Source organism: Trachinotus anak, unplaced genomic scaffold, assembly GCF_046630095.1.
Source record: "Trachinotus anak isolate AG129_WGS33_773 ecotype Australia unplaced genomic scaffold, CSIRO_AGI_Tana_v1 ptg000021l, whole genome shotgun sequence".
Classification (NCBI taxonomy): Eukaryota; Metazoa; Chordata; class Actinopteri; order Carangiformes; family Carangidae; genus Trachinotus; species Trachinotus anak.
The window spans coordinates 1,322,164-1,341,308 of NW_027273872.1; the positions used below are offsets into that span (position 1 = coordinate 1,322,164).

Consider the following 19,145-nt stretch of genomic DNA (forward strand, 5'->3'; position numbering starts at 1 on the left):
CGGCTTTATTTGTCTCTATTTGTGTTTAAGCAAAGTGCATGATAATTTCCCAGTTGGCTGTGTAGTCTACTTACTCTGGGATGAAGTGAACAGGCGAATGTGAGCAGCGGAGCAGTTAATGGCCTTGATGAATCTGTCTCTGTACGCTCAGTATTCCTGATGAAAACCTTCTATTTCTAAAGCCAGTGTTCACTGGGGGTTTGGATTCTGCACACAAGACACAGGCACTTAGCACGTGGTGGTTAATGAAAGCTCCAAAGTTTTGTGTGAAGAAAAAAAACACAGATGTAAAACATGGAGTTAACTTAATGGGAGGTTTGTGTCCGCTGGGACCTTAGTGTTGTGCATATGCAGCGTTGACCTTCAGGAATATTTTCACGAGGTACTTAATTTTAAAAGGTATAACTGTTCTGATGGGGATAATTATTTAGCCCGTGCTGTTTAGTATTCTATACTGTGCCAGCGTAGGAGCCCAACATTACATCTTGGTGCCATTTAAAGAACGTGGTGTAAAAAAAAAAAACAAAACTAAGCCAGGAAAACATTTCATTAACGCACATGAGCAGATTTTTATTTATTTTAGCAATAAAAACACGTAAGCTGCTGTGCCAATATTTGAATATTTTTGCAGTTAAGTATACAAGTTGAAATTGTGCAGTAATAAATGTTACTGATGTGTGTGATTACTGAACTATTCAGGCAATATCAAATTCCTCACAATTAAACCATGGTTTGAATCAGCAGCAGAGAAGTGGCTCTAAACTGATGCACGAGTGAAAACTTGAGACCTTTCTTAGAATCTAAGACAGTTCGTTTAAACAAATCATGTGACTTTACTGACCCCAAAGCTAATGACACAAATTCACTTGGTAAACAAATCAGAAAAGTTGAGTCCGGAGACAATGAGCCTTTGCACACAGAGATTTTGTCAGTTTAGGTCACAGTTTCTTTAACCTCTTAAACAAAGGTTCTCAGACTTGACTCATTAACTCACTGTGAGATCGTTTTAGGTGTCAAATAATAATTCACAGCGTAAGAAACATGAATCTTGTGTATTTATCTATAGATACTGAACTTAATTGTTCACAAGTTTTGTAGCTAAGGATCAGTGTTATGAAAGACCATCTGACAGTTTCAGTTTAATCCTCCTCTAAACTGGAGAAGTGAATAAACTGAGCAACAGTGGATGGTTTTCATGCATCCTCATCGTGCAGTAATTCTGTGTAAAGTTCACTCTACTTGCCTCCATTTTTCCAGATGTTATTTAAATGGACATAATTCAGTGTCTCAGTGTTTCTGACGTTAAAGGACAGAACAAAGGTTGGGACCATTTTGATGATAAAATTTTGATGACGAAACTTTTTTATTTCACCTTGGGAAGTTTTTACACCTTTGTACAATTTTAAGGTCATTTATACTCCAGTGAAATAATAACACTAGATTTTTACAGTAAAACAGCAAACATCAAATTATCAGCTAAAACTGAGCAGGAAAAAAATCGGTCCAGTAAGTTCCAACAGTTTAATATAATCAACAATATGTTTCCACTTCATCCACCAACTGAATCCAATAACAAATCCATTACTTTTAGTCGACAACATGGAGCCAAACTGTAGAGTGTATTGTTTCCTAGATCACTTCAGTCCTTTCTAAAGACCGTTTCTTGTCTGTTCTCTCTCCTCAGGTTGCTGCTAACACTCAGTCAGATGTCAGGCTGCAGCAAACACCACTGACGTCTGCCTTCAGGTTAACAGACGGCGGTTCATCTCTGCTAACCTGTGAGAGAAGCTTTCACACTGGTCATCACTGCGCTCCTTAGACTGGACTACATACAGTACACACTGTCATCTGCCTCTGGGGATGATCTGTGTGCACTGAGAGGGAAGCAGCCAGACATTTGGCAGAGGCTGAAACTGAGAGGGAATCCAATTATTACAGCCTGTATTCTGTATCAGGTCGACTCGTCCATCACAGCCTCCAAACGTGCTCATTACCATCACTGAAGTGTGAAATTCATGTTCTAATAATTGTAATAACACAACCAATAATAACAGGTCAGATTTTCGTGAGCTGTGGTGGATTTTTCTGAGCTGTGGAAATCCCACTGATCCTCAACCCACTGCTCATTAATTAAGACCCACTACCTGGCAATTCAAAGCAAGTGTAGCACAGCACAGGACTATTTTTGCATGACCCACTGCTTGCATGAATATCCAGGATTGCTTTTGACTTCCAAGAAGGACCCTCGAGCCCTCGAACATCTTCTGACTGTTTGCCAAACTGTAGTGTTTGGGTGTGGGGCGGTTGTTTCAGAATTAGGCCTCTGGACACTCACTGAAGATGACTTGAGTTGGCAGGCCTAAAAGCCCCTTACCCAGAGAGAGAGAGAGAGCTTGGCAGCAGGACACACACACACACACACACACACAAACACACACACAACGCACAAATGTGGGTGCCGAGGCGGCTCTGAGCCATGCTGGTATTGCTGCTCGTGGAGCCCTGGAGTACAGGCTATCATCATCCCTATCATCATTCACCCAAGCTGAGGAAGATTCAACGGCCCCAAGGAACGAGGCTACACTTCTGAAGCATTCAAAGACGACTGGGAAACTGCGCTTACACACACAGAGATCCACAGCGACATCCTCAACAACACACACAGACACATTAACACTCCTCTGCACAGTCCTTGATTCAGGAAAAACAAAGCTGCGGCGGACGTGAAAGGCACAGAGACTGAACAGGTTAGCAAGCCCTCAGCAGCCACACCCGGGTCGATCAGACCTTACACACACACACACACACACACACACACACACACACACACACACTTATTTCATACAGTCACTGCAATGGAGAACACCACACTTACATCTTGCTTTCAGCTACATGAAAGGAAAAAAAACACACACTCACTGGCTCTGTGCACCGACAAAGCCTTTTATTTCTGAACATGATTGAAATGTTAGGGGGGAAAATGTTAGGCGGCGAAAAAAAGAAACGCCACAAAGGGAGAGGAAGGCGAATGTGGAGGCGAGAAAGCTGAGGCCGAGAGGGAGTGAGAAAGAGAGGTGTGGGGGGTCTGCTGCATCTAAATGAAAAAGAGAAAGTAAGCTGCCACGGAGGAGAGGAGAGAGGAGAGGAGAGGAGAACCAGAGCTGATTGATCCAATCTCAGTGTGCAGGAATCAAGGAACGACTGGTGAGGAAACAATAAAAGAGGATTAGAAAAGAGAGAGACAGGGGAGGAGAGTTGGAGGATGACTGCATGGACACTTCTGTAAATAAACCTGAGAGTGGATATGATGAAAGATTATGAAGGAGAGGAGGTGATGGTGGGCGGTTGGGAGAGGTAGATGGCGTGACAGACAACGATGCAGAGACAGAGAGCGACAGTTGGAAAGAGTGAGAGAACGAGCAGGGGAGAGGAAAAGACAGAAAATCTAAGGATCATTAAGAGGACATGTGGACAGGAAACCCTGGCATGTAGACAAAGACACATAAAGGTTTGTGCCAAGATGATATTTATGAAAGGGAAGCTGAGAAAGTGTGGCGTCGAAGCATATGCTGGTTGATATTCATTAGTATTCCCAATATGGCCTTAGCTCCTACCTTGACACTCCCTCTTGTGTGTGTGTGTGTGTGTTTCTCCCTTTTACTTTTTCTGTCTCTCAAATGCTGGAAATGTTTGGAAAAGGTCCCGATTTAAGTTAAAAAAAATACCATTAAGGAAAGAGAAAAATATTCTGGGTCTGTGCGGCACTCACTCTTTTTCACCATTACATATCAAATACTGCACATGTCAGACTGACACAGGAGCTGGTTGTTGTTGATACAGATCTCTTCACACACACACACACACACACAGATGCACACACATGTACAGGTAAACAAAGTGAAGCTATTTTAATCCTGTCTTTCAGAAAGAAAAAAACCAAGAACAATCTTTGGAACCATTTGTCTTTTTGCAGCAAACTCAGCTGATACTGACTCGAGTCTCCACTGTCAGGAACTCATTTCCCCTCTCCTCCTCTGACTGACTGTCCAACTCTCCATCTGTCTCCTCACCTCCATCCCTCCCCTGCCTCCTCCCCCTCCCTCCATCTCTTCTATTGTTGCCATCTCTTGTTTGCTTTGCATGGATTTTGACTGCAGCCAAGGGGCAATTTTGCATCTAGCACTGAGTTCACATACGAACACACATACACATGCGTGCGTGTACAGAAGGGGGGAAAAAAACACTTGCCTTTAGAGGATTTGTTTATCAAATGGGCTGTCAAATCATGTCAGGCATTTCATGTCAGGGCACATTTTCTAGCCTTCGGCTCCCAGAAAGAAAGAATTCAAACAAGAGTGTGCCACAATGTAATTTCCACAACTTTCGCCACTGTATATTATTCATATTCTATAAATAGTGTGTTGTGAATTTGAGTGCACAGAGATCATGTTTTCTGAATTGTAAATTTATGTTATTGATGCTGGTGTGAGGGATTCACTCGGAGACGACTCATAAACGTATTAATGTTGCAGAAAAATGCTTCTCTGTAAAACATCTCACTGAAACATTTCTGGGGATTTCAGGACCAATCTGTGAATAATTTAGAGAAATTTCACGAACAATAACAACCAAGAAGAAAAGATGCATTATACATGTCAGCCTGTACCGAGCCTCTGCTCTGTCTGTGAATGCTTTGTGCTCCGTATGTTTACTGATATGCACGTGCATTTCTCAGTGTGCTTTGGTCACAACCTCAAACAGACACCTTGTGTTTGTGAATACAAAGCCAGGAACCTGTGAATGTTTCTGCATTCACATCTATTCTCTTTAGAATTTTATTTGAGGGTTAGATGTAGCGCAGTCACAAGTTTAGTACTTGTGTTGTCTTCAACGCTATCAACAGCACTGTGGGCAATTAATCTGATTCCCTCGTCCCCGATCTCGCCTCCATTTTAGTTTCATGTCACTCACTCACTGCATTTCAGTTAATCTCCGCGGAAAAAAAATTGTTCACTTATTTTCACTCCCTGCAACTGTCACTGTCCAATTTTCTCCATTTGTGTTGTCCCTTTGCCTTCTCTGATTCATGTAATCTTTCTTGCCCACTCAGTCCACCCATCATCGCGCTCTGTGCCTCTAAATGTCCATTTATGTTCTGCTTGGTCGCTCTGACCCATATAATAGTGGATAGGCCTTCTAAATTACATTTGACTTTTCAATCCACAAATCTTCTCCCTTTTAGAGATAAAAAAAAAACCTCACGTTTATGGGCAGTTAGAAAATACAGCCCTTTAGTCAAATAATTTTAGATAAAGAGGTTAACTGCATGGTTTTGTCCTGCACTATATTTATCTAAAACTAATGTCTACAACAACAACTTAGTTACTCCTCCTTTGATTTTTATACTTGCTTAAATCTGGTTTCCCATTTTTTCTCTTTCAATCAGGAGCTGTGTACCAACATGGCAGCTGAGAGTCTTGCCGAGCTCCGCGATTGGCTCTTTCTGCTCCTCCTGTGCCTCACGTTACTGGCTGAGGTGCTGGAACTGGCGGCAGCGGCAATTGCCATGGAGACAGGCGAGGGAGATGAGGGCATTGTTTGTCCCTCAGTGTGCCGCTGTGATGAGGGTTTTGTCTACTGCAACGACCGTGGCCTCAGCCTAATTCCTCCACTACCGTTAACGGCTGCCATCCTCTACTTGCAGAGCAACCGGCTAAGTAACGCCGGGCTGCCTCCCTCACTGGAACGCAGCACTTCCATACGAGTGATTTACCTGTATGCCAACCAGCTGGATGAATTCCCTATACACCTCCCGCCTTCGTTACGGGAGCTGCATTTGCAGGATAATAACATACGAACGTTACCGCGGTCAGCACTGGCCAAGTTACCATTACTAGAACGTTTACACCTGGATGATAACTCGATATCCACAGTTAGCATTCAGGAGAGAGCTTTTTCTGGGACTCCACGGCTTCGACTGCTGTTTCTTTCTCGGAATCACCTGTCAAGCATCCCGGCAGGCTTGCCAGCTTCCTTGGAAGAGTTACGACTGGACGACAACAGAATCAGCACCATCCCCACGCACGCCTTCCGGGGACTCTCCTCGCTGCGACGCTTGGTCCTGGATGGGAACCTGTTGGCAAACACACGCATTGCAGATGACACCTTCTCCCGTCTCTCCAACCTGACCGAGCTGTCACTGGTGAGGAATGCCCTGCAGTCACCACCTGTCAACCTGCCTTCAGCTCACCTGGTACGACTCCATTTGCAAGACAACGGAATGACCCACATACCAAGGGGGACACTGGATGGGATGCGGCGGCTACAGAGGCTGGACCTGTCAGGGAACAATCTGACCAGTCTTCCCCGAGGACTTCTGAAGGACACAGAAAGCCTGGAGATGCTCCTTTTGCGAGGAAACCCCTGGTACTGCGGCTGCAACCTTCGCTGGTTACACGCCTGGCTCCATGGCCGGGGGTCAGCAGTGACAGTCAGAGGTCTGACCTGTCAGGGGCCTGAGCCTGTTAGGGGCCAAACCCTAAAAGACCTAACCTCCCTCATGGACCAGTGCGAAGGGCCCCCTGCTGGTCCCAGCACTGGAGCCGGGGTGAACCCAGCAGAAAAAGACGGAGGAAGTGAAGATGGTGCTGGAGGGGGCCAAGCAGTGGCTTCAGTTCCCCACGGCAGCACCACCACTACCTCTCTCTTGGTCCCCACACAAGGTTCCCTGTTTACCCTGCGAGCCAAGCGGCCGGGCCTTGTTATGCCTCTGCCTCCCAGTGAAGGGGGGCAGGTATCTGGGGAGGCCTTGGAGCTGACTGTAAAACCTCTCTCTTCGGACAGTGTACTGGTCAGTTGGCTGTGCCCACTGCCGGCACCCTCCTTCCGCTTGTCATGGCTGAGGTTGGGTAGCAGTGCAGCTCTCGGTTCAATAACAGAGACTTTGGTTCCTGGAGAGAGGAGACAGTACCTCCTTACCCAGCTCACCCCACGCTCACATTACCTCATCTGTCTGCTGCCACTACGACAGGAGCCCTCCTTTGGGGGTTCCAGCATGGGTTCATCTCGAGCTGGCAGCATGGACACGGACAGTAAAGACTCGGCCCCAGCCTGTGCTCAGATAGAGACTGGGGAGGCTCTGGTCAGCTCAGGAGCGGAGGGCTCAGATAAAGAGGGACAGGACTCAGAGCTAACAGCCCTGCCATTGGCTGGGATCATAGGGGGTGCCACAGCATTGGTAAGCCTGCTGTTAATATTTGGCATCTTCTGCTGGTATGGACAGAGAACAGGTTACATGTCCGGGGACTCAGGCTCATACAGCAGGGGTCGGGGTGGAAAACATTATGATGACTATGTAGAGTCAGGCACCAAGAAAGACACTTCCATCTTAGAGATCAGGGCCCCTCCTGCAGGGTTTCAGATGACGGCTATGGCCCATCAGCCACTGCAGCCGAAGCTGGAGGACGTCACCTACATCCACACCATTTTCCCCTCCTCTTCCTCTTCCTCCCAAGCTAACGGGACCTACCGGAGCAGCCACGCAGCGGGGAGCCTCAACGGCACCATCCTCAGCCAAACCAGCCACCATCACGTCACTTATGGCACCAACCGTGGCTACAGAGAGGGCGGCATTCCCGACATAGATTATGCCTACACGTGATGATACAGGGACACACTCCCTGCGTCACGAACGCCAGGCGCCATTCCTAAGGATGACGACCCTTGGCTAGTGGCCATTTTGTCCTTGGTTTCCAAAGTACCCTCTGTGCCTCTGCTGGTTCAATTCTGATTGGTTTGCTAAGTAGAAAAGACTGATTTCAGCTATGGTGATTGGACATTGCTATTGAGTGACAGAAGTTACAGTCCTACTATACTCTGCTACTGTATACGACATTATACAGTAGGCCCTTCTTTCAGCGCTACTTATAGTTATAAATGGTTACGTTTTCTCTTTTGGATATCTCAGTGTCTTTCAAACCTACTGTTCTTCTCAGCTCATAATAATACACAGTAACTTATTTGAGGTTGATATACTAGGCATAGCTGATTTAGTGGGAGATATATTTATAATATGAGGAAAAGGCACTTGATGTGTATAGAGATAGCTCTCATACCTTCCTACCAACTGTAAGCTCTGTGCTGTATAGATAAAAAGGATAAGGGGGGAGAAATCAATGGCTGTTATAACCCACAGATGACAATGCATCATGGTTGACATGAAAAGATGTGTTCCTATCCCCCTCCTCTCCTCTGGTTTACTCCCCTGCTTTTTAATTTTTCCTCCTTTCCACCTCTTTTTTTTTGGCTGAGGCTCTTTCCTTTTATTTCTCTCATGTCTTTTGTGGTGCCGTGAGCAGAGGACGACTTTGTTCTCGTCAAGGGAGCTGACAGCAGTGATAACAGTTCTGACAGAGACGGGAGACACAAACCACAGCATGAGGAGACTAATGAGAGGGAGAGAGAGAGCGAGAGAGTAGGGTGTGATGGATAGATGGATGGATGGAGGGGGAGAACATAAAAGGAGACAAGCAGAGAGAAAGAAAGGTGCTGTTTTGAGCATAGAGACGCTGAGAGAGGTGTGTTGGCTTAAGGCAAAGAGCGAGGACAGAAAAGGAAAGAAGAAAGGAAGATAAGTGAGACAAACGCAGCGGCAGGAGGTAAAACAGCCGACAAAAGGAAAAGAAGATGGGGGATCGAGAAGAGCGTGGGTGGGGTGAAGAAGAGGGGTGACGGACTAATGTAACATCTTCATCCAAAAAACGTCTCAAGTTTTACCCACAGCTGCACTCTGTTAGCACTCGTCCTTCAAAGATCATTACAAGTCAAAGATTCATCATGATTTCAGAAATGTTGGTCAGACAACACGAGGAGACGAGGCACGGCAAGACAATCAGAGAAAAAACTCTAATGACGAGCTTGAGAAGAACAGCTATTAAAAATCTCCTTCTCAAAATGTAGAAGCTGCATGTACCCGGTTTCTATTGTGGTCTGGTCTCATTACTAAATTACCTTTGCAAATGAAGACAGAGAAACCTAATCACATGTCCTATAATAGTAACCCCATTATCTTTTTTTCAATGAAAATTTAAATGAAATATTTTAGCAGCTTATCTTTTGGTGGAAGTGAGAACTACTGTGTTCTAATTACTGTTTACTAAAATTCCCTCATAACAACAGATCTTCAATGTTATTACAGAACTGGAACAGTTTTTATTGGTATTCAAGGGAAAGTTCTGACGATTATAGATTATACACATGATTGTGCTTTTGGATAATTCAGTAAATCAGGAACCTGACAAATTATAGTTCTTCATCACATTGATGTAAACATCATATGAACAATGCAGCGTTGCCGTAAAGTAGCTGCTCTTGACTATTACTCATAAAATCTGAAATACTGAAGTGAGAGTTTCCAAACAGTACAGAAAAAATTTGTAGAACTGACCGACCGGTTGGTTAAATGAATCGTTAGAATTTTAATCTGCAGCAATCATAATTAATCGTTGTATTAAAGTAACAATTGAAACTGTTTCCTTCTCTCAGCTTCCTCATTGAGAGTACTTGCTGCTTTTTTTAGTTTTATGTGATAGAAAACCATTTTTTTTACTCCAAGTCAGATTAAACAAGCAATTTAAAGAAATCACCCAAGGCAGGAAATTGTGACATTTTTCACAATTTCTTGACAAAACAAATTGAAAAAATAAATGGCAGACTAACTGATCATGAAAATAATTAGTTTCAGCCCCATTAAACTGGATCATCTCATGGTTTCTCGCCCCAGAAGAGGATACTTAAATTTTTAGTGTTTTAAACTGAAGTCAAAGTAAAATGTAAAACATACTTAAAAAAACTGAAATTTATAACTTGCTCTGATGCATTAGGTACATTGGTTGACTCTGGTTGTCCAGGATTATAGGCCTTAGCACAAAACAGACACAGTTGTGTAAACAGGGATCGCAGCACAACCGCTACACTGTGCAGCTCGACACAAACACACAAACCAACCACACAGCACCTGCTTTCTGACTGACTCTCACTGACCCCACTAATGTACTTTAGGGGAAGAAGAACTTCAAAGGAAAACACTAACAAACAGCCAGAGATTTAACGAGAGAGAGGAAAGAGTTGTGACAGACAAAATAAAGAGTGAGGCTGTGGAGGGGAGGAAGGGGAGGCGTGATTTAGATAGAGCCTGCAAGTGTTGAAACCCATTCTTACTTTCAGTAGCTCTTTCTCTTTTCCAGCCTGTGTTACTGTGCAACAGGAATATTGGAAGCTCCAACGTGAGGTTTTTAATTTATGACTGCATTTGTTTTTGTTTCTGGTTTTTTTAAGAGCACTGAAGCTTCCTTTCGTTCTGTGTAGAAATCCTTTTCCTTTAAAAATGTCACCCTCAGATGTGGTAATGAAAACACTCTTATGTATAAACATAAAAATGGGTGCAAACGCTGTTCCATTTATTGGTCTGTTGTCTTTTTTTCTACGCAGATGAATAAAGACTCTAAAAGGAAAAGCAGTTTCATGACTTCTCTTTGTGTGTGTGTGTGTGTGTGTGTGTGTGTGGGGGGGGGGGGGGGGGGGGGGGTCATTAAATCAGAAACAAAGGCTGGATTTATCAAATAATACACTGGGAAGTCTTTAGAAAAATAAAAATCAATGGGAAGCTCAGATTATTAATATGATGTATGAGGAGATGATGGAGCAGACCTCGTTAAATCACACACACTGGATGAATACATCAGCTGCTGCACGCTCCGGCTCCGTTTGGAAGAATCTGCCGGGCAAAAGCAGACGCATGTGTTTTTATCCTCAGATGTGTTTGTGTTAGCTTGAGGTTGTGAGTGCATGAGAGTGCATGTGTTCGTTCTCTGAACCTCTGTTTGGGTGAAGACATGCCTCTCATTCTAAGTGAGTGCTAATGCTTGTGTAAGCATGGATCAATATAACGAACAGGGGAGTGTATAAGTGTCCATCTTGGAGTAACTGCCTGTGATGGGTGTTTGTGAAGGAGGAGGAAATATACTGTATGTAGATAAAAGTGGTTTGTCGTACAGTCTGTGCTGTTTGTGTCTAGAAACAGAGAACAGACTTTATATGAATATTTATCTAAAGGTAATGTACTGAGGATGTGATGCAGCTGTATCTCCAGTTTGAGGTTTTCATCAGTCATTACGAGGCCTTTCACTGTCACACTCCATTATCTAGCATCTAACCCTCCATCTTAATTATTCTAACTCACATTAGACCCAACAAAAAGATGTATACACAGAGACTCGGGTACATCTGTGCTGAGTCAGAATTTTATTTTTGCTTTGAAACAAATTGAACCAAAGTAGATTTTTCAGATATGCCTCCATTAATTTACATCTACTCGTGCATCATCTATCAAAAAATTTGATACTGTACTCAGGAAGAAGGAAATGTACGTAAATCACTGATTAAATCTCTGTAACTGTATTCTTATGACTAGTGCTTTTATCTAACCCAGAGCTTCAGTCTCAGCTCTCAACACGATCAAGGTCAAACTGTAGATTTTCTGGATCTAAGATAAACTTCCACAAATCAGAGGCTAAAACTTTGTCCTCTTTCTCAGGTTTGTCCATTCAGATATTTTTGTCATCTGTTGTACGAAGCTAATTTTGTTCCATTATTTGGTAAAATAAGATGTAGTGTATTTGAACTCACTTCCTGTTTGGCCCTGTTCAAATTGAATACATTACCCAGGCTGCTTTATCAAATGATTCCTCTAATAAATACAATAGGGTCCTGAAAGAGTTAAATAGTTGGGGTGGCTGGAGGTAGAGCAGGTCATCCACGTATCAGAAGGTCAGTGGTTCGATTCCCAGCTCCTGCAGCCGACATGCCCGTGGGCAAGATGCTGAACCCCAAACATTACATTAACTTACCACAATGTCTCCTGGCTTCCGGCAACAGGATAACACAGATATAACCCAACTAATAGTCTAATGTCATTTTAAATAACTGATGAAGAAATACCAACAACATTTTTTCATTTCTTGCAAATAATCATTAACTGTATGATCTTTTCAAATCACCCTGAGAAATCTGCTGCTGAGAAGCTGCTGTTTGAACAAGCAGGGACGTTCGCTCTACGCTGTGATGTTTGGCATCTGTCCTGCTAATACACAGAGCATTAAAGGTGCTCGGGAGAAGGAATCATCAGTGACTCCTGATGAGGACACATGAGAATATTTGGAGTCACACCTCAGAGTTCTCCATCTGTACTTGACCTAAATCATCCACATACACACCTCCCCTGATCACAGGCGTTGTTTCAATCCCTCACTTCCTCCTCTGTGTCTCAATGAAAAACAAAATACCGACCTTAACCCACTGCCTGTGGTCGTGTCATAAATTAGAGTGTGGGAAAAAATATTTGACAAATATTTAGAAATGGATCCAATGTCTTTGATTTTTGGCACCAAATAGAATCATAGCTAGTGTAGCTCAGATAAGGTTATATAACATTCTTACTTTTACTGCTAGGAAAAATATATTATCACAGTGGACCAGTGGACCAGTGATAAGGGCCCTTCTGTTGAGGGTTGGTGTAAAGTTATATTTGAGCTGGTTCTTCTGGAACCTCTGAAGTATTCTAAAGCAGATCAGTTCTACAGAGTCTGGCAGCCTGTGTTTTATCTTGGGCCTGATTTTACTTCTATTACTTTACGATGAGTCTCCTGAGCCTGAATTCCTTTAAACTGTGACGTACCTGCAACATAAACTGTTTCCTGTATTGTTAGTTTATCAGAGCTGTTTATGTTACTATTGTTATTATTATTATTATTTTGGTGGAAAATAACAATATACAGCAGATATACAAGCACAACAGCACGAGCAACACAAGCATCATCTTCCTCTAATTCAGTGCATCTTTGAAGACTTGGCCTCTATGTTTTTAACAGATGATCTCCACTCACTGATGTGCAATAAAATGGTCAGCTGCGTTCTGAACTCCATGCTCAGTAGTTTCTCCACCACAGTGCTGTCAGGATGATGTAAATCTGCCCTGCATAGTAAAATGTCTTCCACTGTTTGCATGCATTATACGCTCCTTCAGCAAAAGGTCAATGTATTCCTATAAATGCATGCATTTGGGTAAATATATGTATGCATGCATATACACATCTCCCCAGCTATGAACAATCGACAGAATAAATTACAGCACTGCCATGTTTTTGCACTGTTCGTTTGGAAACAACTGTTCCTACAAATTTCAGGTATTCACTGAAGGCAGATTAAAGATTAGACAGCAGCGTGGGACTGATCACAAGTTCATGTATCTTTCCAGATGCAGACTGAACTCAGACCAGTCGAGTGCACAGTGGAGAAAGACATAAACAGATGCAATATACAGACATGGGAGCTCTGGGACCTGCTCACTTGAAAGAACACAAAGAAATAGCTACGCTGTACATAAACATCAACACACGCACGCACAAAGCACAGCTCAAGTTGAAATAAGATTCCACATATACAGATTTACAACCTCTAACCCTCACCTCAGCTGTAAATCCAACTCAAGACGAACACGTACATGAATGTTGAATTAATTTTGAGAGTCACTGTTGTCAGACACACACCTGTGTACCTGAGTGACAGGGGACTCGTGGTCCCGAAGGACCAGGGTGGAGCTGGATAACAAGCTCTGACAGGCCTCTCCTCACACAGACACACTGCAAGAAACCAGTGAAACCTCAGAGGTGTGAAGTGACTCAACAACAACAACAACAACAACAACAACAGCTACAAAACATTAAGCTGTGGTGGTCTGGGTTCCCTTGTAGCGACGGATGGAGACGACGTCACTAGAATAAAGAAGGCAGAGAGCAAACTAAGACCTCCAGCCTCCAGGGGATCACAACAACACCAACTGTATGAATACGGATGTCTGTCAGAGAGACACTTTGGTGCTGCTGCGAGATGTCTCTTTGAAAGGGAGGGAAAAACCTTCCAAAAGAACTTCTGCCACAACCACACTGACAGCATGTACAAAAAGATAACTAAATTGTACTTGTAATTGTACTCTTGTACTGCAAATGTCCTCTATTCAATTTCCCAGTCTTGTGTTTTATCTTTTAATTTGTTTAATAATGAGCCTGTATACGACAAGATTTTTTGTAACTGCGTTGTTAGGAAAAAGAGCATCTGAAAACAAAGACAATTAAAGGCATTTATAACCTTAAGTGGTCTTTGTACTGTTTCCCTCATTATCTGTCCTTGGCTGACATTAAGTGAATAACTGATGGATTCCTGTTCTATTATAAACCATTCACTGCCTACATGAGCAGGCTGTGAAGGTGGCAGGCTGCTGCTGGATGTGGTCTCTCATCCTTCGCTCGTGGTCGGCTTACTGCCCACCTCTCTGGAGCTCCACTCTGGACCACTCACAGACCTCAGCACTTGTAGTTATGGCAACTTGTGATTTCTGTGGAGTACTGACTCTCAGCCTTTCTTTAGCACAGGCAAACACATCGCAGCCAGAAAATAAATAGATGAATTCCAGGAGAACAGTAAATTATTCATCACTGAGTTGAAAATGCCACAAAGTGGATTGTGATCATAGCAGAGGTCCAGTGCACACAGTGGCTGCTGGACATTTCAGTCATTTAAAGCTAACAGCCTGGTTCAAGGCTGGAAACACAGGCATGAAAAATATCAACAAATACTTAGCTTTATATTCTTATTCTACTCTAAATCAAGGAAAAAATTATTGAGCTGCTCTAGTATAAGGCAGGTGTAAGGTGATATTCTATATTTTTATTTTTGTCAATAAATCCAGTGAAAAGACCAAAACAACTATGAATATTTCCTGAACAAGCTCTGTATTCTCTGTCTTCTTCCTCTGTTGAACTCTGTTGTCCAAAGGCTATTAAAACATAATAAATGAGTGCATCCTGGTGGTCCAGTGGTCAAGGCCAGAGCATGAATTGATTAGTCAACAGAAAATTCATCTGCAACTATTATATATAATGATAATATGATAATATTCTCTGTACCCAGGCCCTGAAACCTCAGGATCTGACCCATTTTATTTGCCTTATATGATAATATTTTGACAATTGGTCAGATGAAGCAAACTGTCTGAACAAGTCACCTTTGGCTCAACATTTAAACATTTAATTGATTCAAACATTATAGTCAAACAAAATAGTCAGAGGATTGAGTGATAATGAAAATAATCATTAGCTGCAGCCCTGACTTGAGTCTGGTCTATTATTATACTGTATTATATTATATTATGTTATATTATATTATATTTGCTCTATGCCACTTCCTGTCACATCCCTCCTGTGAACCTGGTAATAAAGATATAAAATACCCAAAATACTTAAAAAAATACTAATACTAAAAATACTAATAAAAAAACGAACAAACACAGTCTGTTGGCCAATATTAGGTTATTAAAGACAAACTGTATCAGTAAATATGTCAGCCACTAAGAAACAAGTAGAGAAATGTTGAAAATACTGTTTGAGAAAATCTAGAGAGTGTTGATATTAAAGTTTATCCAGCAGGAAGTTTAAGAGATTCTTAATAAAACATTTTGTGTATTTGTGTTTATTTAAAAAAACAAAACAAAAAAAAGACTAATATATTAAATAAAAAGAATTTTAAACTCCAGCCTCAAAAATCCTGAACTTATCTTGTATTTGTATGCAGTGATTCTTTATTTATTCAAATTTTACTTTTTTTCTTTCACAGTCAAATATAATGTATTATTGTATTGTAAGAATGCTGAAATTATAAATATAAAATATAATAATTAAATCTATGTTTTGTACTCTTGTAACACCATTGACAAAAAGCCCAGAAAAAACGAACATGAGCATCTTTTACATTATAGTCAGTTTAGCAGAGTAAAATCTCGAGTCAGACTTTTTCACAGTGCACACACAAAATTATGTGCAAAGATTAACAACATGTACACGGATAACGAGCTCGCACATAAACGTGCGGACCACAAATCCACAAACCAATGTGGGTCTTACAGAAGATACAGGAAGTACATGGTGTCATGAATCATCATTATGGCCTCAACATGTTTTCTATGAAAAACAAACCTGCAGTTTGTTTGTTTTCAGTTTGTCTTCGACGCATCAAAAACCAAACATCAGATTGTAAATGTTCTGCACAGAAACCAACTGTTTGTCCTGAGATCTCAAAAAAATAAAATGTTATGATTTAATTATCTGGAATAATTTGAATAAAATGGTTGAATCACCACTTTAAAAGCTCAGTAAAGTGTGTAACAGGATGTAACTGGGATTAGCATGATAGGCCACAACCAAAAGTTGAGTCTCTCTCCTCTGAACTTCATCATTAGAAACTGTAAAGGCTGTTTGACACACACTATCTTTACCCTTTGATCTGTGAAAGCTCACTGTACACACCGATTGATCAACCCGTCAGTCAGTCCCGCTGTAACCGGGGCTGCCTGCTCCACCTGTGGACAACGGCAACAACAAGATAAGTGGATAAATAGCTCCTATAAATAGTCTTGTCATTTCCTAAGCTCTGATAATGCAGCAGGGCCGACAGCCTGAGCATCGGGCACCAACGCCTGATAGATAATTACAAGACTGTAATTGTGTGCAGTGTGCGCTGTGTGTACTCCCTGTACTCTCTGCTTGTCCATGTGTGTGATTATGGGACAAAAACATTGTCTGTGATGAGGACACATGAGCAGACAATGAGCGCCCCTTGTATTTGCTGGTGGAGAGAGGGGAAGAGGACTCAGCGTCAGTTCAAAGCCCGTTCTGGAGGTTACAGTGATACATCCTTTGTACTTTGTTCACTAAGCTATGATTACAAAGATGAGAGAAAATGGAGGCTTTGTCAGGCTGCATTATACTTTATTATTCAAATAACACTGCCTGCAATGAGGATAATCTTCCCCCAATGTGCTTTTAATTTCCATATCTAATTTTTTCTCATTCCGTTTTGTGTGTCTCAGTTCTCGTCAGAATTATTTGCACAGCCAGTTCAGTGAAACTTGGTTGAATTTAAATGTCAAAAGTCTAAATGAAAAACATCAATCATCAAAGGTTGATAAACTCATTTAAAAAAGCCATTTATTAGGTGATTGTGGCCGAACTTAATGTGTGTGTATTTGGAACTGCTCAAGTATTCGACCTGAGCAGCCAAGGAGACGAGGACTCTGGATGCACGGCCAAAGCCTTGATGCTGGACTGATTACTGATCTGGCACTAAAAGCAATATTTGGAAAAAAGGGCAGGCAGCACACTATTATTGTCATAAAGAACTGGGGATGCAAACGATTATAGTTATACTAAGGAGTGCATTAAGTGAGACAGCACATAAAATTGAACTCTGCCCGACATAAAGAAAGATGTTTGTCAGCCGAACCTCAGCAGACTCACTTTATGCCACATCAACAGCTCTGGTCACATTTAGTTTGCAGTTCTGAAAGTGAAGTGGCCTCAGAACGCTTCACACAAAGCACCTGACAGATCAACTATTAGCTTCTTCTTCGATGGTTTTGTTTGTGAAGCAGTAAACAGACTGACACAGCTCACGTCTATGATCCACCACGTTCCCACTCTGAGACTTTTCCACTGCCGCTCCCAAACTGTTAGGTCTCCTCCAGCTATCACCACTTTTAAATCCCCTCATAAACGTGCTCTATAAATTAACTAATAACTGACTTCACTTCACTTCCCTGGCTATGTGAGCAGAGGAGTGACACTAACATTTCTTCTTTCATTCTTCACACAACTACTTCAGTCTGTTTTCATGTGTACAACCGAGCACCATCAAAGGTGGACTGTCCCCCCGTGGACACACTTACTCCATCCGTATCCAGTTACTGAACAACGACATGCAAAAGACACTTTACTCAGCCTGTCGCTCCAGTTCTTCAGGCACAGACATGAAGCGTTGGGCCCAAAACAGATGTGATGTATTTATCAAACAGACACAACAGGCTGGAGTCACTTGTCATCTGTGCAAGTGTTTGCAAGGTGCACATCTCCCCTCGCTGCATATGCATCTATGGGAGGATTGCATAAATAACATGAGGACACATGTTAACAGAGGCTGATTATATATCCTGTCAGATTTACTGTGGTCATGCAACTGTCAGTTTCTGCAGAGGAAATTCTCCCCCTTTTATAACCAGGCACAGAGCACAGAGTGGATTTACATGAAACACAGGAGAAAAATAAACATGTTTATAACCAAAAACAGATTATTGGAAAGAAAAGTTAAGTAAAGATTATTATTAATGAAAATCTGCTAACTGTAACTCAAACAAGTAGTGGTCAGGTAATCTTAGTCTGTGTTCATCAAACTTAAATTTGAATGTGTTTATTGCTGCTGATGTATTAACACTTAGATACATGCTAAAGATTATATTATATCAATCATTAAATTATATTAATCAGAGGTGAAGTAAATTCTTTGTAATCGCGATCCATGTCGATATTATTTCTTTTCAGAAATCCACCACTGAACTACACTGATCAGCTCTTCTTCACCTGCAGTTTGCCTCAGGAGCTGAACTGAAATCAGCGGCGCACATTTGTACAACGTCCAGTACGTTTCCTCACAGAGGTCAGGGAGGTGGGACGCAGCCATACAGAGGTTTTTCACCTCGCCGTTAAAAAGAGGAACACACACTTCTGCTGTTAGACCTGGTCAGACGACACATCACCAACCTTTGTTTGAAGCATGTTAAACCATTAAAGCCTCAATCATTCTCCCTCTGTGCGTCAGCTTTGATACCGTGATCTTTAACTTTACCACAGAAATGGAAAACTATCAAACTCCATCAACGGCTTCCGCTTCGGCGCAGGTTTCATCAGAAGATCATCTCTAATTCCACCAGGAGTCACAACTCTGCAAAACACATTGAAATGCAGCACTTGTCTTGATAACAGAAGCTCTGATGGGCCAAGTCCTGATGATCAAGCTGACTCCTTTTCTCTCTTACTCCCTCATTCACTCTATCTCTTTCCATCTCCCACATCGGCCCAATCAGACTAATGAGGCTCGCACTTCCTCCATCCCTTCCTGCTCGCTAAAGTGGCGATTGATTGGAGGGGTGGGAAAGCTTTTAACAAGGGAGGGGTGGGAGAGAAATAATTAGCACGAATGAGCCT

At 42.2% G+C, this 19,145-nt stretch overlaps 2 protein-coding genes across 7 annotated transcripts in view; one reads left to right on the forward strand and one right to left on the reverse strand.

The window, feature by feature from the left end:
* Positions 1–10,513, forward strand: part of flrt1b (fibronectin leucine rich transmembrane protein 1b) — a 33,364-nt gene extending 22,851 nt beyond the window's left edge. Inside the window, exons 2-3 of the mRNA XM_071506814.1 lie at positions 1,685–2,747; positions 5,447–10,513. Coding sequence (XP_071362915.1) covers positions 5,462–7,660 — 2,199 coding nt within the window. The 5' untranslated portion in view covers positions 1,685–2,747; positions 5,447–5,461 and the 3' untranslated portion in view covers positions 7,661–10,513. The remainder of the gene's footprint in view (positions 1–1,684; positions 2,748–5,446) is intronic.
* Positions 1–19,145, reverse strand: part of macrod1 (mono-ADP ribosylhydrolase 1) — a 102,178-nt gene that overhangs the window by 70,866 nt on the left and 12,167 nt on the right. The window lies entirely within an intron of this gene.